This window comes from Strongylocentrotus purpuratus, unplaced genomic scaffold (assembly GCF_000002235.5).
Source record: "Strongylocentrotus purpuratus isolate Spur 01 unplaced genomic scaffold, Spur_5.0 spur5_scaffold_11, whole genome shotgun sequence".
NCBI lineage: Eukaryota > Metazoa > Echinodermata > Echinoidea > Camarodonta > Strongylocentrotidae > Strongylocentrotus > Strongylocentrotus purpuratus.
In genome coordinates, this window is record NW_022145596.1 from 2,689,720 (window position 1) to 2,711,127 (window position 21,408).

The 21,408-nt window shown below is 38.3% G+C and overlaps 1 protein-coding gene across 1 annotated transcript in view; it reads right to left on the reverse strand.

The window, feature by feature from the left end:
- Positions 1-21,408, reverse strand: part of LOC590980 (rho guanine nucleotide exchange factor 17) — an 86,170-nt gene that overhangs the window by 30,431 nt on the left and 34,331 nt on the right. The window contains exon 5 of the mRNA XM_030981232.1: positions 3,648-3,875. Coding sequence (XP_030837092.1) covers positions 3,648-3,875 — 228 coding nt within the window. The remainder of the gene's footprint in view (positions 1-3,647; positions 3,876-21,408) is intronic.

Genomic DNA, 21,408 nt, shown 5'->3' on the forward strand with positions numbered 1-21,408 from the left:
TCAAAAGCAGACATGCCAATAAAAGACACCAGAGCTTTGGTTCATGTGCAGGAATATTCAGTGTTCATATCATAACAACTTTTCATAGATTTTGATAAATGTGAAAGATGCAAACATCTTCTGAGGTCTGTTTCCCTAAAAACAGAGATCTAGAACATTATCATGAAGTGGAAACCCAGTTTATTCTACGGAGGGTTAGTTTTTCAGAGAAATGTGGGGGCGGTGAGGCTTCAATTTCTTGCATAGAGTGAGTAGGAAAAGTATAAATAATGCAAGCTGTTGATGGCTTTCTCAAAAGGACGTATTCTGAAAGTAACAAAAAGTGAAGTTCTATCCCAAAAGGGTCAATAAATAGACAAGTGTGTAGAAACATGTTGGAATAGACCTGTTTGCTAATGTATTTCAATTAATGCATCTTTTTCTCCCTAACTCCTGGTTATTAGCCATTTCATTCACCTGCTGTGAATAGCAGGCGAATCCCTATTCATGGAATCCACTGTGCAAACATTGATTGTTGCTATGTTGGGAAAACTTCTAAAAACTTTTTAGTCGAAAAGAGAAACTTATGTTCAAAACGTATATGAAAGTAGTAAACATGGCTAATATTATTAAAAACCTTAATAAGCCTATATATACTTAGTTGACAACTAGCCGAGTACAGTTTTATGACTATGAGCCCAGTTCTATTTGATGTTTTTTAACCATTCTAAAAATCAGGTAGGATATAAGGTTATGCCAAAAATAAACCACATCCGTAGGATTAATACCAGAAGAACACCTGCGCTGCTTATCTTAAGAACATGAGCAAATACCCATCTCAATTAACCAGGGGATTTCCCTTTATTTCTCCTAGATCCCGGCTAATATAATGAGCACAATAAATCAAACTGGGAGGAGAATGCATAAATTTACCAAGGCAATTTGCTCCATTTGATTTTCCTTTAGAGATAAAAAAATTTGATTTGAACAGTTTTTAGAAAATCCTTTAAAATATATATCAAACATTACATTACATCAAGGTTTATCTCAATTGGCTTTTCCATTGCTATTTTTTAAGATGAAAAGACAGTCACAGACATACTACAAATTACATATCAATGCATTTCTTTATGTTACATGTTTTTATATATGTACTAAAGGTATGAATATTCCCAAATTCTACAGATGTAAAAATGGGAGCTAGCCTGCCAATTATCTTCCTGACAATCATAGTAAAAATAAGAGGATAGAATCAAATTATGATTCCTGAAGGGATACTGATAACAAGGGAAGCATCCATCATGTTAAAATATCAACTTGTTAATAAATCACAATTCCCATGTCTCTTTAAGTATTGTTGTATTAATCAACTCAGGGCCAATGTTTTGGGGCACAGGCTTGAATATTTATATTATATATTGGCACAATTGCTTTGTACATATTTAATTATATCTGATTAAAATCAGAGACTATTCACACTCATATCTGCTCATGAATGAGATTTTGTGATAAAGGATGGCAATCAAGTCTTCTCATTATTTTAGACATCATTCACAATGTCCAATTTTAGAACAGTCAACATGGTCCTTGTCCCTAGATATCACCCCAATTATCTCCAAGTTTGCACTGTCTGTGACCCTTTTGAAATCTTTACTCCTCAACCCCTAAATTCTCAAGTTGCATTCTAGAGACTCTAAGCAAAAGATAATAATATGAGCTTGATTGCTGTGATGTATAGGGTACAGATGGAGACTGAGGTAATTATTGTCAGAGAGGGCAGACTTTTTAATCTCTGATGTCAGATTGACAGCAGTCATCAAGTATCATCTGTCCTCCTCCTCCTCCTCCTCCTCCTCCTCTATTCCATATTCTGATTAGAAGAGGATGATGGGTGCTGGATGTTGCCATGACAACAGTGATGCAGTCATGATAGTAGTGACGAAGGAATCATCAGAGATGTTGGAATAATCAAGAAGTAGAGAGTGAATTATAGATGATTCCGCATCAAGCTACGTTCATAAAAAATTAAGAAGCACTTTACATTAAAGCCCGTAACTACTTTGTCACATAAAAGGGAAAAACCTGGAGATGAAAACAGCTATCCAGGATTCAGAACAGCTGGGAGATTTTTTTTCCAAATATGGAATGACATGGCAGAAGGAGATGAAAAATAATTTATTATACCAATAAATCAAAACGCAAGAATTTTATCCTTAAAAAATAAAAACTTCTGTCACATCTTTTCACAATTGATATTAGGTAAAATAAAATGATAAAGATGAACAAATCTACTCTGAAAATCACTCTAATGAAAAAAATTGTGAACCGGATGTGGTCTTTCGAAGGCTAACATTCTGAGCATCTTTCACTGTGGTTGATTTGTGTAAAATAAACAATATTTGAGCAAGCTCATAATACAAATTTGAACGAAATTCGTTTACAGCCGAATACTGCCAAATAAGGAAAAAAACGAGGCTAGAGATACACCTGCAATCATCTACGTCAATCGTCCTGCTTGTTTGTGCTCTTCGTGGAAATATTTCATTTTGCAAACATTTTGTTTGAATGTCATCCTGCTCCACTTTATACTTGGAGACTTGGAGACTGAAATCATGTCATTTAATTCTCCACAGTGTATTTTCCAATTAATGTGACTTAACACACAGAAACTCTCGCTACCGCAACTACAGTATTTGGCCGTAGAGGGCAGCACCAGCCATGGGTATACTTCTGGTTCTTACACAAATACAATGGGTTGAGAACTGGAAAGTCCAATAGATGTTATAGTTTTGGAACCAATAAACTACAAGTAACAGATTATGATGGTGCCAACATAGATCTCATCAAATCATCAAGAGAGTTCGTGAAACCGAAACAATAGTTTATTTCAATAAGTAATTAGTTGATGCTGCAGTATGTGGTATATGGTAGCCAGAAGAAACCTTGTCTTATCGTCTTTCCCAGTATTTATCTCTGCATGTGCTGACCTGCGCAGTGTGGGAGGAAGGTCGCCATGTACTGTCCCACATTGTATTTGCAATAGGGTCAATCGTGAATAAGAAATTAATCAGAAACCTATTGGCCTATACTACTGATGAGCTCTTGTATGATGAAGATGGTGAAGTTATTGGTACTGACTGTTCTCTTCATGATACAGTTTCAAGGTTGAACCTTAAACAGGTACAACAGCAGTATCTGAAGAGGTGTCAAGTTAAGATTACTAGGGCTCAACCCTTCCATGCTACACCCCTGAAGGGTACATTAGTACCCTTCTTGGTTTGACTTTGCCCTCTTGAGAGCCAGTCAATGTCTCGGGTGTCAATATGCACCTTTCGGAATAACCTTTTTTTTTTAATAAAGTGATGATACTACAATTCAGAAACAGCTTTGTCTATGATGAGTAATAATAGCGGTGTTATTTTACCTGACTGCTAAGAAAGCAATAAATGCTTGTTAGTAAGCAACCAGAAGACTGGCGGTTTTAGGTCCTCTCCGAGGGACCTGGTAATGAGGATTAATGCCTTACCAAAGGGCTCTAGCGCATCGCCTTGGTTTCGAACCCGGGTCACCAGATTACAATACCACTGCTCTACTGACTGAGCTATCGCGCCTCCTTGGATAAAACAAACAAAAACCAACAACAACAAAAGTATTGAACTGTTACCTACCGTTTCTGATATAGGATACTGTCTGATGAACCGCCGATGAGGGATATTGAGATCATCCATACCATCGATGAGTCCTGCGAGCTCCTGGATGATCTGGCGATCGATGAGGGCTTGGTCAGCATCGTTCTTACTGGCGTTGATAGCCTTGGCCAGGGTGTTGACTGTACTGAGTGCATTCTGAAGCAACTCCTGATCGGGATGGTCATCAGCTGTGTTGTCTATCAGCTCCTGATCAATGAAATAATAGAAAAAAAGAATTCAATAGACATATGACAATTATAATTTATCAGTTTAATGATATGAATATATATTCATGAAGCTTGTATCACTGAAGTCAGGAAGTCGGAAGGAAGTATTTAATAATGTCTTTTTTCATTTTTTCCAAAACTACAGCAAATTTAGATACACTCTTAATGTATGTGCTAAGCATAATAGACAAACACATAGTCCTCTACATATGAATGAAATAGTCATGAAATACAGCAATAATGTACTTTACAAAGGATATGAATCATTAAATACCTTCAGTGTGAAAGTATCGTGACCTTGTAAGTGATTTCTATAACAACGCTATCTACCCTTGATGTGAACGTACTTTGTGTCCTACATTTAGGTAAACAACCAATTCTTCGATGGGAAGGGTGGAGTGGTCAAATGGCTATCACAAAGAATGGTTGTAGATGCAGTATGAAGAATGGTCAAGGGGCATGAATAAGGGATCAAGATTTTAAAGTTCTTCTACATCAGTAAACAATCATCAAAATACTATATCAAGATTGAATTTGGATAAAAGAAAAAACACAGTAGAACAAGACAGCTATTAATATATCCATTGTAAAAGTAACAGCTTGCAAGACACACAGCTCATTGGCTTTAACGATAACAAAAACTTCCCTCAGTTTTTCAATAAGTAAAGAGACAGACTGCATCCAGTAAATTACACCGAAGCCTTCCACACCTTTACATTCATCTGCATTTTGATATTAATCTTCATCAAGATAAAAACATGGATCTAGGGATGGAGTATATCCACGTTGTTCTTAGAAAGCTGGAATAATGTAAACAGACATACTCTGGGGACAATGTCCCAGGGTATCTAACGTCTGCTGATAACAGAATAAGTTGCTCCAAATCCATACATGAAATTGATCAAGCGCATTTCAGGTGTGGATGACAATAATACCCCTTTCACACACAAAAACAGTCCGTGTTTGCTACAGTAACGTCATTTCAATTTTTTGAAGGTAAATAATAAGCAAAGGAAATGATATTTAACCACAGTTATCTTTCTGAACTGAAAGACGAAAAATAAAGTGCCTATACAATACTGTTAACACTCCTTATTATCAACAATTCCCTAATGATTATAAACAATCATGTCATTTTAACAGAAAAGTGAGTCAATCTTTCTTTATTTTGTTTAGTAAATTGTAGGTGTGAAAGGGGTGTGAAAGGGGTGTGAAAGGGGTGTGAAATAGTTGGTTTGGTTGAAAGTGTTTACAGAATTCCACCGTGCAGCGCAGATTGCGTGATGATTTATCAGCAGCTATTGGAGCTGAGCCTGAGGGGAACACGCACAGTCAGAGAGACACACAGATAGGTGCTGAATATAACAGATGAGGATGAAGAGGGGGCAAAACCTGTCATCTTTTCAATTATGTTGTTGCCCTTGGTTACTCCTCTCAGAACGGAAGTAACTTCATGGGTTCAACTACTCAAACTAGACACAAGCAAGATATGAGTTGACAAGAATGAAAATGGACATTTCAAGTGAGTGAATATTGATGATTTATGTTTCACTTGAATGCTGAGAAAGCAAATATACACTTGAATGTTAATAAAAAGTGGACCTACAGCTGTAAGGCAAATCCATAGGAGTTTGAACTTGAGGATCAATGCCTTACAAAAGGCCACTAGCTTCAAATTGGTTTTGAACCTATGACCTACAGGTTACAAGACCTCAGAGCCATCATGCCCTGGCTCCTCAATTACACATACAAGGTACTAAGGGAGAAGAAACAGTGGGATATATTGATATGAACGCTAACCTGACCTGAATAATAGGTGGTCTTGATTCAACATTCAAAACGTTGGCAACGTAGAATTGCCCATCATCTTGCTTCAATAATCATGAATTTACCATCTCCATCTGTCCATCTTGTCTTCATTGCAAGCCATTATCAACAAATCAGACATGTGATTGCATAGTACAGAGGTGAAAAGAACGAACAGGGATGAGAGAAAGGGAAGGAATGGGAGAGGGATGGAGAACGAGAGAGGGTGAAAGAGAAAGAGTGAGATAAAGGGAAAAAAGACTGATTGAGAACAAGAGAACATGAGAGAGAAAGAGAGAGAGAGAGAGAATGGATGGAAGGGAGTGTGAGAGGGGGTTGAGAGGGTGAGAGAAAGCTAGCCTACAGAATAGATGAAATCATGTTGCCATGGTAACCCTTCCTGTAGAAGTACAGGTGTCAGATTGAAACTGTGATGGAGGGCACATGACAGCTGTGATGATGTTGAGGTGGTAGAAGAGGAGGAGGATGAGGATGGGTTGGCAGGGATGGATGAAATTATGGACAGCGGTTAGGCTTAATATGGATCACTTTCTGGACATGATTATGAAGGATATTCACAGATGATATCAATGCACCTTGTGATGTGGGGTAAAGGTAAAGAATTGATGGATTTGGTGGATGGAGGATGTGGGCTATACTATAGAGTATAATGTCATTATAGTTGGTATCTAATGGTTTATTGAAAGGGTGAAAAAGAAAAGAGTGATCCACCTTCAAAAGTAAATTCCTAGGGAATACTTTTTGACCCAAGATGGATATATCCACTTTATTTCATCTGAGGATTGCACAAACAGATCTACTTTTACAAATACACTGTAATTCCATGTTAACCATAAACAGATCATAGACATTCTGCAGTGTTATCTCCAGACAGTGGTTAACAGTCAAACCAGTTGATTTAGCATTGCTCAGAGTTTTTATGAGTCAAGTTATCTTATCAAGCTTGTCATTTAATCCTGAACAACCGGAGTATTGAAGTTGATTGCCTATGTGTATGGCAGATCTATTTCATATTGGCAGGAAACGGCTGAGAGCTGTTGTTCAACTGAACATACAGGGAAAAAGGACATCACGGAAAGGTATACTCAGAGTGGACAAGGCCAGGAACCAGACTAGAGGATATAGCTTTCCTATTTGGCCGTAACTTCTGACTCAAAGTAGCTGCAATTGCCTTAGTGTTATCTGATAAAATTAGGTCCAGTAGACAGAAGCTGGGAACGGAAATTAATGAAGAAGCAAGCATAGACTCTAACCATCTTTGGCAAGACCTTAATCTACATTTGCCAGGCAGGAATTAGGAGAATGCTGTGAGCGTCCAAATTGGTAGCCTAGCCAGGACAGGGTAGCATTGGAGTGCGTTTTGAGACATAGGCCTCAAAGACCGATGTTAAATAATTAGACCACACTTTGAAAGCTTATTGAACATAGATGTCTATTTGTTAACATGTTCAACAGACGGCGAACACATGACCTACTTGGAAAGAGATGATAAGATGATGATTGAGAATATGAAATGGGTTGAAGCGGGTGCTGTCAATCACTTTGAGAAGGAGGATGGAGAGATGAGGAAAGAGAGAAAGAGAGAGAGAGAGAAAGAAAGAGAGACAGAGAGAGAGAGAGAGAGAGAGGGGGGGAGATGGAGATAGAGAAAGATAGAGGAAAGAGAGAGGGAGATAGAGAAAGAGAGAGGAAAGAGAGAGAGAGAGGAAAGAGAGAGAGAGAGAGAGAGAGAGAGAGAGAGAGAGATAGAGAGAGAGAGAGAGGTGCAACAACCTACACTCATGAAGTAAGAATGTATTCAATCAACATTAGCAACATGCAGCAGCACAGTCATGTAATATATGATCACTATGCAGGATGTGACATACATAGTTGGTGGTGTAGAATGGCTGTAAACTGTTGCTAATGATGAAAACATGTATGACATGAGAGGAATCTGGCCTTCAAAATGATACCCTATGATGAGGGCATGTTCTGTTTCACATTCAATGCTTCATGTTGCAGGTATGTTCATACTGCATGTATAGCTGCTGCATATGATAATGTTAACAAAGATTATGGAAATATTGATAGTAATGGCAGTGTAATAATAGGATTGATAGTGATGATAATGTTGATGATGATGATGATGATGATGATGATGATGATGACGACGATGATAATGTTGAAGTGATGATATTGTTGATGTTGAGAATAGTGGTGATGATGGTAGCAAGGAAATCTTACCTTCTTTATAATATATTCTTGATATTCTTGTTCGCTTTCATTTGTACTGCCCTCTTATACATGTAGATACAGTTTTTTGCTGCTGCTGCAGAAGTGTACTTCTCTTTTTTTTCTTGTTTATATTAATGTTCGATCTTGATATTTTTTGGTATAATTAATGTTGATCTTTTATGTATTGGTGGCCTCTTTTTATAAGCTCTGCTTTCTCCGGGGTCACCAAACCATCATTGCGTTATTCTAAATTTTGATGTAACTTATTTCGATTGTATATATATTTTGATGGTTGAACAATAAATGAAATTGAATTGAAATTGAATTGAACATAATTTTCAAAATAAAATATAGTACACGGAAGGAGGAAAAGATGATGAGATGATGGTGAAGATGATGGTGGTAATCATGACAATAATGAGTTTGATGGCAATGGTTTTGTTTTGTTAGGTTTGATGGTTTGCTTTACCTGACTGCTAAGAAAGCATGTGCTTGTAAGTAAGTAACCAGGGGACCGACGGCTTTAAATCCTCTCCGAGAGACTTGGTAAGGAGGATTATTGCCTCACCAAAGGGCAACAGTGCATAAACCTAGTTGAGAGCCAAGGATCTCCCGGTTACAAGATCACTGCTCTACCAATGACCCATTCCTTCTCCTTGACAGTGTTTGTAACTGTGAAGTTGATGGTGTTGATAGTTGTTAAGACATTCTCAATGCATTCATGACTTGTGAAGGTGTAAATCTCAGCATCCACTAGCTTGTGAATTCTGACTAACGGCCCATCTGTATAGGCTACCTGGTCCAATAAAGCATCTCCCTTCACAACTAAAAACAGCTGATTTAAGTCTAAAATAATCTGAATATCCCTCCCCCTTCTGAAAAATCAAGAAATAGAGATGTGCATGCCTACCTCACAACTTCTCATAGCCCATATTTTCCACTTCCTCCCTATCATATGCACTGCATTCATACACGGCAAAAATACAGCGTTCCTTTAGCAGAGTGCAATAGCTTGGAAGCCGATACAAGCTAGTGACAGCAGTCTTCATCTAATGGAATCTGAACATGCCTGATGTTGACAGTCCAAGGATATTAAGGGGCAGTGATTCAGTAGGCGAACATCCTAATGCCATGGCTAGGACATCTTTATTACGACTGGACACTAATTGACAGACCATATCTCTCCCCTGCTGTATCACATATATGAATGATGAAGATATCATGACAACAGTCTGGGAAATGATATGGGTCTCTAGGCTACTATCCTAGGCTACTATCCTACGCTCAGTCTCCCACTTAAAATCGATATGGGATAAGAACATTACCCACATACACAGGGAAATATGCATGGTATGATTTTCAAAAACCTTCAAAGATAATCAACAGAAGGAGACTGAATAATTTTGTTTTTTATAATCTGTAAATACTTTTTTATCTATCTCAATTCAGCCATCCAGCTGTGAACATATGTATTTCAATAAATCTTGAATTTTGAAGTCAGAGAAGATACTGAAGGAAATTCTATGAAGTTCTGAGCTCAGCAAAAAAGGAAATTAAGGAAAGCAAATCTTCATATGGTGTATATCACAGAGAATAATCTAGATTTTGATATATTTCAAGAATTTCTTCACAACTCCGCCAGTGTCCTATTTTCCATCCCTATCTCTTTCTTCTGCCTCTGAACCAAAATGTTCCCTAATCTCTGTTTATACCTCTTATGCTCTTCAAAATTTCACCTTAAACTCTTCCCATCTGGCTCTTCTGTTCATCCGACTGTGTGATTGAAAAACGCCTCATTCAATTTGCACGCTTCACGCTTTTGCTCCATCCTGATTAGCATAAATGCTACATAATGATGTTTAGGAAGAAATGATGTGGTCTCTCTTTACAATACAATGCCAATACACAATGATATAAAACAACAAATAAATTAAACTCATTGATACACAGGATTATTGCATGTGCTATTTTTACATTTTCACATGAAATTAAAAATGGCTCACTTGTATCAGGGACTTGGGTGTCTCCCAAGTCCCTGCTTGTATATTACCTTATCTAAAAATGCTAGAAAAATATATTTCATCAAGTGATTCTAGTCCCCGATTATATGTACATGTTGAGGAGTGACCTAATTCATTCAAATGCAAGGTTAATCAGTCTCTTTGCAAGGCGGTGGGGTTCTACCTGCTTGTTTGTTTTGTCATAATAATGCAAGAGCTAGAAATATTATAATTTTCTGTGTGGATGCATTACACACCATAATGGGAGAAGATTTTGAATTACCAAATTCTTAATATAGGCATGACATGTGTTGAATTGAAAGCCAGACGGATATCAACACCAAGAAAGTATGTAAGTTAATGTCCTTCTTTCGCTCATAGGATGAGTGCAACCTTAACATGTCTACAACAAATATGATACCTAAATGTAAACATGACATCAGTCTCATTATGTGACTAGCAGAAGGGCACAAGCCGGGTAACTTCAGAGAGACAGTAATCTAACGCCCCTCTGCCAGGCACGCATACAAAGGTATGCCCACGCTTTCTGAGTTCGGAAAGAGTAAACAGGAGCAGTAAGAGGGATAAAGGAAAATGAAAAGTGATAGCTTGCTTAGGTAAGATGGCAGACAGAAGAGAAAACAAGGTACCTGAGGCATAAACATGACCAGCTTGGGTACCTAACCCACAAGGTATCCTCAGAGACTTCTCCAGACAATGCTAGTGGTTCATTCACACTGGCTATATAGGGCGTTTTCTCATCCATTCGTAGCTTAAAATTTTGTGTTTTGTTTTTTGTTATTTCCTTTATTCACACCTGTCAAAGTGGCTAACAGTGATAATGGTTTTGAGAAAACTTGGCATGTGCATAATTATTAGTCCCTCTTTAGATGGAATCAAATGTATTTGATTGCTAAATATAAACATTTCCTGTAAGCTTTTAATTCCCCATATTCATGGGGACTACAGTTACCCAGTTTCCTGAAATTCTCAATGTTTATAGCTATATTAATTATTATTATAATTTAGTTATATAAAAACAGATGTGACAAACAGTAAATTTGTGTTCTTGCAAAATATGAATGCATATTCCGAAACAGGCCTAATCACCCTGTTACTAAATAACTCCTTTTATCACTAAATAATTCTTTTTATCACCAAATTCAAAATTAATTCCATAATCATTCAAGTTAAGTACATGACTTGTGAGTGGGAAGTGATGAGGCTCCAATGTATCACTGATGTTGGCAATGTGTGTGGAAGCACTGCAAAGCGAAAGTAGAAGTCATGTACCTGGGTGATGACATGAATGATAATGAGAGTCATGTTTGACTGATCAGGGTTCAGGTGATAGAAGGAGGACGAGAATGAGAGAAGGGGGAGAGAAGGGGAGAGAAGAAGAAGAAGAAGGAAGAGAAGGAGGAAGAAGAGAAGTAGGAAAAGAAGTAGAGGAGAAGAGAAGAGGAGAGGAGAAGAGGAGAAGAGAAGAGAAGAGGAGAGGAGGAGAGGAGGAGAGAAGAGGAGAGGAGAAGAGGAGAAGAGAAGAGGAGAGGAGGAGAGGAGAAGAGAAGAGGAGAGGAGGAGAGGAGAAGAGAAGAGGAGAGGAGAAGAGGAGAAGAGAAGAGGAGAGGAGGAGAGGAGGAGAGGGAGGAGAAGGAGGAGGAGGAGGAGGAGGAGAAGGAGGAGAAGGAGGAGGAGGAGGAGAATAAGGAGGAGGAGAAGGAGAAGGAAGGAGAAGGAAGGAGGAGGAAGGCGGGCAATGGCTATAAGCAATTAATGAATGTTTAGAATATGTGTAGAAGCACTGAAAATCTAACTTAGAAGTCATGTGCATTGGTGATGACATGAATGTTAATGAGAGTCATGTTTAACTGATCAGGATTTAGGTGATAGAAGGAAGGGATGGAGGATGGGTTGGGTAAGGGGTTAGATGGAGGAGAAGGGTAAGGAGGGGGAGGAGAATAAGGAGGAGGAGAAGGAGAAGGAAGGAGAAGGAGAGGGAGGAGAGCGAGAAGAAAGGACCAACTTTATACTTTATTTACATTAACGCCAGTCTGATATCAAGACAATCCCTCTGCTATGAACAGATGCTATCTATTTTTGTCACATTAATAACTTCTGCTGAGTGTAAGAATGTTGCCAACTGTGTTAAGTCAATGTCATCCTCCTGGCTTTCAGCAGATGATATAACATACGATTTAAATGAGTTCTCTGTCAAGCTCAGTAAATAAAGAGCGTTACCATTCAAAAGCAATTTCAAACGCTCTATTTGTAAGATTTTTACAGAGTATACAAATTAACTCTTGCATCTTATTGTGGATTTTGCATCTCTCCATCAAATGATAGGGCATGATATCAACTTTTAATATGGACAAAGATAATGGGTGAAATGCTACTTTAACATGCAGCTTGTTCAATAATACTTTACTAAACAGGGTTGGCACACAAGTTCACTGTATCATGATAAAGGCAATGATGTGCATGTCAAGTATATAGCTCCCATGTTTCTAACTATCAATGACAAAGTGGTAAGGTTTTGTTTGAAAGGAAAAGACATCTTTAACAGATCAAAGGAGCCTATATAGTCCCGCTTCGTGTACTTCATTAAGAATGGTAACATATAGTCTGCTGGTTCTGGCTCTCATCAGATGGTGTACTATGAGCTAAAACCTGATAGATGTCTACCTGCATACCTAGGATAACTACACTTTGAAAGCAGACAGTAGCCAAAACACGTTACCTGGGGTGAAAACATGACCAACGTTGAACTTTAACCCCCTGAGAGCAAGTCCAGGTACCGCCCTGAGACCCTCAAACATGGGTGATTGGGTTATAATTAGGGCATGGATAATGGCGGTGGTGATGACGATGGTGATGATGGTGATGATGGTAGTGATGATGGTCATAGAAACGAGCCAGTAATGAGAACAAGATTGGATTGGAAGTGGGGTTGTCCGAGGACAGACAGACACATCTTGAGAGTTGAAAAACTTTTTTTATTTGCCTATAGTTCATCTGGAAAAGGACTAGTAGGTGGCCTGAGAGAGAGAGAGAGAGAGATCTACTGTTTGCCACACACTGAGAGCTAACAACATCACATGAAACGATCATGTCCTAATCTACAAGTAAATTTAAATTGTGGCATTACGGGAAAAAGTGGCCCAAAGTGGCGGTGCCATTTGAATCTTGTGCTCTTATTTCTTTAGAATTCAAAGGTTTGTAGAAGTAAAAGCAATCAAAATTATGGCTTATCGGCAACATGATGCCCCCTAAAAACTGAATTCTTTGACTTATACCAACAACAAAAAGTTTGAAAGAAACAGATATAACTTTGTTGACTTATCTAATTTTTGAGTAAAGGAGATGGAGAACAGAAGAACATAAGACACTCTATTTCCCAAGATAGAGCTTGGGAGTATTGATTTGCATGTTTAGTTTGATTAATTTCTGTAGCATCTACTCCTCTTGAGAAGATGAGGATTAGTGTGTAGGATGGCAGAGCAGACTGAAGAAGCATTGATTCTCATTGTAGAGGCTGTCAATAAAGACTACCCAACATAGTCCAGGAAAGAAGACTGGCACAGGAAATCAAGTCCGGTAGTCTTCTCATTCAGGTCAGGAAGCATCAGGTGAACTGGGACAGGAACACATGATGATACCAGCTGATTAATCACTTATATGTTATCGTCAAGCTTCCTCTCTTTCTCATCAATGAAATCTTCAACAACGAAACCTGTCGCAAATGTACGATCCAAGTTTTTAGCTTGAGGGGGGCTGTATCAGGAGTCTAGCAAAGCAGCAGACAGCAGAAGAGACAAAGTTAGAAATTGAAGTGGCAGGCGATTACCTATGATGACTATTTCTGTCCTCCGGGGATAAGTGGGAGGGTTCAAGGAGGGACATGGTGGGGGCGAGATGGAGATGAAAAGGGGGGCAAGATCAGAGAGAGGGGGGGAGGGTTGGACATATGTTTTGACTGTCATGGTGTTATGATGAGGTACATTCTGACGGAGCATGTGGGAGAGGGATGAGAGATGGACTGGATTACAACAAACAGAAGGCATGATGGAGATTATGGTAGCCTTCAATGTCAAAACCTAAAGCTATTTCATCCTTTTTTTATTTTTTACTTTCAACGCTGACAAAAGGAATTTGACAAAGAAGAAATATACTGGAATTTTGATTGTTCTTTAAGGTTGCATATCACTCTGCAACTAAGAATGTCTTGTTTTATACTGGAATGCAAAGCTCAGATGAACCCTAAACCTACTTTAGTACAAATACCCCAAAAGTCGACAATCTATGCCATGATCTATTGTCACCAATCTACAAATAACTATTGAATCAAATGAGGAACATGCTTGATGGCCTGTCATGTAAAAGCTACCAATGAGTGAATCTATCCTCACATTAGTTCATTAGGATCCATGTTGTAGCTTGCTAAATAGGATTATATTGATTGGTATAATCAAGGAATGTTATTCTTGATCTTACATTGCCTTTGGTTGTGTTCATGATTTTATAATGCTATGAATTTGATATGGTATAGATATGGGATTTCAAGAGCTAAAAATTGAAAAACATAAAAATAACAAACAAACAACAAACTTTTGAAGCCGTAGTTTAAAGAAAGCTCAACAAATCTTAGGAAGATTGAAACGTGCCATGATGGTATTCCCTAATTATGAAATCAAGCCAATCTGGTTTCAGATCTGTGACATTTACCAACATTGGCTGCATTGACACTGCAACCAAAAATCATTGATTTTTCTCACATTCCTGTCTTCCGCCGGTAGTTGCTACGCACAAAATCAATGATATTTCAAAATGGTGTTTGGAATATATTGAGCAACATTTTTGCAAGACTATCAAAAGCCTGATTTTCAGTGACATAGATAAAAATCTAGAGCAGTCAAGGACAATCTAGGATTTGAATCTTGAAGGAGATGGAATTATTGTGAACATATTGATCTTACTTAATCCCTCACCGTCACATGAGGAAAATGATGAGAAAATTGATTTTTATTTTTTCCCAACTTTAGATGACATTTTAAAATAGACATTCTCTACAGTCTGTATTCACACTATCACACTTGTGTTCACATTTTCATGAGTTTTATTCCAATCATGATAAATTCATTTTTTTTAAATTTTTTAAAATTTATTAATGCTCTGTCCTCACATAAAAGTGCTTGTATGTTGTGGGGTTTTTTTTTAGTACACATTTTACCTAACTCTACAATTATCAAGGAGCAAGGATCAAATGTTGATCAAATTCCAGTTGTTGTTTTGTTTTCACATTATCTATTGTACTTAGAACAAAGCAAATGACATCTCAATCGGCAAGGCAATATTCAATGCTCCGAACAATATAACATCTTACAGATTTTCATGACAACAAAGACAAACTTAACCATAATAAATACTGCAAAAGGGTAGAAAATAATACACCCCAGATGTTCCCCAACATCTCCCCCTGATGGTGTTTGTGTAGTTTTATTTGGATTGTATTTTCTTATGTGAATTTGAAATCACATTGATTATTTGAAACCAGACAGTGATCTCATATCAATATTTGAGTACATGCTTCCACCTTGCCTCCAGACTTCTTCATCCATCATCTTATTTCATCCTAGGAAAATTGAGGAGAAGACAACTTTTTTTCTTCCTTTGCTGGAATGATAAAAGATCATACAGCAAAGAAACTTGAAACAGTGAGATTTCTTTGTCCAGCTATTAGAACTGTATCCTTCACAATGGCATAATATTTCCAGTCTGAAATTATTTCAGTACTGCAAATGCAATCCCTCTCCTCGTTGACGTTTTCAATTTAGATTCTACTTTAATGACATGTGAAGAATAGTACTTTCAGTTATTCATATCATACTTTATCATTTGTATCTAATTATCTGCTCTATACTTGATTTAACTTAAGAGGCATGATGTGTTACGAGCTAAACATGAAGAAAATTTCCTAATATTATACTTTATAATTTGTATCTTATTGATTGCTCTATACTTTTCATTTAGTCATCCAATGTGACCATTTCTTGAGACTATAATAACAGAATTTGCTTTCTATTACTTTCAACACTATCAAATCAATATATTTTGTTCTGAGACATGCTTTCTTGTTGAATGTGAACACACATGAACAAGGAACAGTTGAGACTACAGACATGATGAAGTCCGTGACAGTCCCCAACCAAACCCCAATCGATAGAGACAACACAAGGCAAGCCCAATAACCTTTTGATCTTAACTACTCGGAAAATATCCCTCTTTAACCCCTTCCTTTCCCGAAGGAATCTAAATTTATTCTCTACCCATTTTTTTTTTCAGAGGGAGTGCTAGCTGCGTTGGTGTTGGCTGGGCATCAATATTGGTAGGGGGTCTTCAGCCCCGAAACTAAATTTGACGGAGACAGATATCAACATGCCGCCGCCTTCACCTCCCACTTTGCCCGTGGAATCCAGGCTGCTGTGTGTATGCACATGAGGAACCTCATTTAGAATGCCCTGATTAAACCAAAATCAAATAGGCACGCTTAAAGGTATTGCGCCATTGCGATTCTTAAAGTGTGCCAAGATTCGACCTCATTCTACTTCAGAAGATTGAACTTCATTGGTTACTGATAGGGCAGCTCCACCTAGCAAGAAAAAGGAACACGGAGAGTGAAGGTAATTTCGCCCCCTAACTCTTCACAAAGACGCGCAAAACGAGCCACCTTAAAATAGAATTTTCTGTCATTGGGTTGTATACAAAACAGAGAAGTTTTGCTTCAAGTAGCACCCTTTGAATAAATAGTGATCTTTATCCTGGCTCAGACATTTTATTACTACTGATTCTACTACATCAGATGTCACTTCAGTTCAACCTGAGATTAAAATTTCTGAGATCTTGATGATAGCTATATTAATACCTATTTATATCAGACCCCTTTTTTTTCTTTTAACAGGGTATGAATTTGTGATTATCTCACAACCTACCGGTAGATTTTCTTCTCATTCATTGTATAACCTAAACCATGGATTTTCATTATTCATTTCATTATTTTAATCACTTGCTGCAAAACTGGGGCTGTTCTATTTCTCTTTTTCTTCATAAGGCAATGTTCTACATAATACCATGATAGTCAACCCCTTTAGATCTATAAATAGCACTGCTTTCCGAAATTTACATGTATGCTGCTTGAACTTAAAATATTTAAATGAATTTCACTAAATTCCACAATTTATGATTGAAAAGTTTCAAAAAGTGCTAAGAGCTGTAAAAATTTGAAATCCAGTATGAATATAATTCAATTTATTGTCATTTTAAGGGGGAGCCAGAAGACTAAATTCTCCAAATAACTACTTAAGAGGAAGATGAAGTTCTAAATGAAGATGAGAATCTTTGAAAGTGGAGAACAAAAAGGGTAGCAGACGGTCTTGTCACTTTGCAATCAGATCACATTTCTGTCTCAGTCTGGAGATCAAACAAGAGGAATGTACTCCTGACATTCAGTATATATACCCCCTAAGCAACCCATGACCTTGGACTTCATTGACATCATACTCTTCTTCGTAAAAGTACAAATTACTCTCCAAGCCTAAATGTCTTTTACCACAAGAATGCAGGTATTCTTCCTTTCAAATACCACTCTATAGCTGCATTTACACTGCATGCAAAAAACCATTGGTTTTTCACACATTCATGAGTTTTGTCCGAAGTAGCTAGGCAACTACTCATAAACACAACAAAAACTAGATGGAATTCGACTGCGCGCAGTCGAAAATGATGCCTCCGTCATAGAGCAATTTTACAAACCGAAACGGAAGAAATTTTTCAAATTCAAGTTCAATTGTAATCCATTAACATGTTCTCAGAATATCGTGATTACAAGCAATTTCTCATATACATATATGACCCTTTGATCTTTGACCTCATGACCCTAAAATCTACTCAGTTCATTGGCTCTGCAAGATTTCCTGAGTTAAATAGTAATCCATCTGTCAGTTCTAATGAGAATGCGTCCACAAGCTATTTTTGCATACATAATGAGCCCATGACCTTTGATCTTATGAACCATTCATTGGCTCTGCAAGATACATAAATGATCTAAGTTTGGCAGGAATCCATCAATCTGTTCTAATGATAATACGATCACAAGCTATTTTTGCATACATAATGAGCCGCATGACCTTGACCTTTACCTCATGACCCCAAAATCTAATCAGTTCATCAGCTCTGCAAGTAACATACATGACCTAAGTATGGCAGGAATCCATCAATCGGTTCTTGAGATAAGGCGATCACGAGCTGTTTTTGCATACACAATGTGCGCTGTGACCTTTGACCTCGTGACCCCAAAATCTAATCAGTTCATTGGCTTTGCAAGATACATACATGACCAAAGTTTGGCAGGAATCCATCAATCGGTTCTTCAGATAACGCGATCACAAGCTGTTTTTGCATACATAATGAGCCCTGCGACCTTTGACCTTTGACCTCGTGACCCCAAAATCTAATCAGTTCATCAGCTCTGCAAGATACATACATGACCAAAGTTTGGCAGGAATCCATCAATCGGTTGTTCAGATAACGCGATCACAAGCTGTTTTTGCATACATAATGAGCCCTGTGACCTTTGACCTTTGACCTCGTGACCCAAAATGTAATCAGATTGTTTTCCTATAGTGATACACACTATCACTAAGTTTGAAGTTTAAATCTCCAGTGGTTCTTGAGATATCATGATAACAATCTCAATGTATGGAATTTCATAAGTTGACCTCTGTGACCCTTGACCTTTGACATACGTGCTCCAAAATCTAATCAGATCGTCTTCCTATGGTGATACATACTATCCTTAAGTTTGAAGTTTAAATCTCAAATGGTTGAGATATCGCGCTAACAAACTCAATACAAGGAATTTCATAAGTTGACCTCTGTGATCTGTGACCTTTGACCTACGTACTCCAAAACCTAATCAGATCGTCTTCCTATGGTGATAAATACTATTCCCGAGTCTTAAGTTTAAATCTTAAATGGTTCTTGAGATATTGTGATAACGGTCAAACGGGACGTACGGACGGACGGACGTACGGACGGACAACCCGAAAACATGATGCCTCCGGCACCACCTTCGGTGGCGGAGGCATAAAAACTACAATAAAAAGAATAGAACTTCTGGAGTGTTTTTTTGTTGTTAAAACAACGGCTGAAACTCCACCGGTCTTTGCAGGCTAAATGCTTACGCTCAAAACACTGGTGAACCATTCTGGTGTTTGGTCAAGTGACTTTTCTGGTATTGGTCACATGATTATTCTGGTTTGGTCACGTGACTCTCCTCACTTCCCTGCTAACGCATGCAGAGGAGGGACAAGTAGCGCATGCGTACAACTCACACACGAAAACTAGAATAAGCAAACACAGACTGAGATTTCAAAAACCGTGTTTTTTTTAATCGGTTTTTCTGTAACGTAAATGGGCCTACTTTCAACAACACGATAATTAAGTTCCCTCATCATTTGAAGCCCATTGTAGGACAGGAAATACATCACTGACACATTTCAATTATCTCAAAAAGCTAGTTTCAACTGCTTTTCTCTGTTAAAAACAGTAGGCTTAGATGAATGTCTTCTCTGAAAATCATATAATTCATTATAAATGTCATTCTGCTTGAACTATCATTTTTCTGGCCTAACTTCTCGGCCTTTACAGCATGAGACGGAGCATGATGAGTTTCTGAGTTTACATTATAATGTAACGTCCTAGTCTTCTTCACATTGCATTAACAACTAATGGTTCCTATCCTTAATACTTGCATAGCAATCATACAATCCTTCTCTATTGAATCCGTTCTCTAATCTAAACCCCAAATCATAGCGGCCTTCACTGATTGATAAAAGTGCTTTTTAATCAAGACAAGAGCATTTTTGCCCATGACCTCCCAGGCTCACACCTCGATCATCATCCAATATTAGTATGGATGGTTGTAAAGCACAGGGGCACATTGAATTTGAAGGTAATTTCGAGTTCTAGTAATTGAACTGCACTTTGTATGGCTATTTGGCTTGTATTATCTACATTTACTAATGTATGAAACAAAAACCTTGAATACATAGGTTTAAACTTTGAACCAATGAATTAATCAAACTTAGGAAAACTTGCTCAAAGCAGAACAAGCAAAAAATGCACATTGTGTTGAAGACCTAGGAGATATGTCCCCACATTTTTTCACTTTTTTTATACACAAAAAAATACAACACTTCTTGTTATCAAAGTCATGAAGCAAAAACTCAATTTTTTGTGCTCGAAAGATAAACTTTAATTTAACTCTCTTCACAACAAATCTTCATTCATTACTCACTCCTAGTTAATGAATCAGTCAGTTCTTTAGGAGAAATTCATTTTGATTTGTCTACCCCTTGATTATATCCTGTTAAAAATATGCCACACATATCTCTGGAAGGTGAGGGAGGAGGAGAGAGGGGAGGAGGAGAGAGGTAGGGGGAGAGAGAGAGGGAGAGGGAGAGGGAGGGAGAGAGGAGGGGAGAGAGGGAGGGGAGAGAGGGAGGGGGAGAGAGGGAGGGGGAGGAGAGAGGGAGGGGAGAGAGGGAGGGGAGAGAGGGAGGGGGAGAGAGGGAGAGAGGGAGGGGGAGAGAGGGAGAGAGGGAGGGGGAAGAGAGAGGGAGGGGGAGAGAGGGAGGGGAGAGAGGGAGGGGGAGAGAGGGAGAGAGGGAGGGGGAGAGAGGGAGAGAGGGAGGGGGAGAGAGGGAGGGGGAGAGGGAGGGGGAAGAGAGAGGGAGGAGGAGAGAGGGAGGGGGAGAGAGGGAGAAAGAGTGGAGAGAGCAAGGGAGAGAGAGAAGCACATAGACTGAGGGAGAGACAGAAGGAAAGACAGAGAGAGAGAGAGAGAGAGGAAGAGATAGAAACAGAGAGAGAGGAAGAGATAGAAACAGAGAGAGAAAGAGAGAAAAATGGTACAGAGAGAGAGAGAGAGAGAGAGAGAAAGGGAGATAGAGAGGGAAATAGAAAGGGAGGGAGATACACAGAGAGGAGAGTGGAGAACTAGTATCCATGGTATCTGGGAATTCAGATCACGCTTCCATCAAGTACTCTAGTGCTCCATAGAAAACACTGGGGATGACATTTAGACCATACCTGCTACAACCTTGGACTCTAATGTAGTACAAAATTCACAAAATTATGAATTATAGTCGTTTCCTACGCACATAAAGGACTGAAAACATGGATGGATTTTCCCTTTTCATTCTTTCTCTTTTGCTACAATCGGTATGGTTGTCAGAGTTAATTCAATAAGGAGTCAACGTAACTGGTCACTCTTTAATCGAGGGCTCTTTTTTTTCTCCAAGCATAATACATAAGGAATGATTCTGCTGAGGATTTTGATTGACAGTGCTTGTTTTCCCTATACAAAAAAAAATATAACCTCCTTCTTAATAATCCTTCTTCTACCAAAAT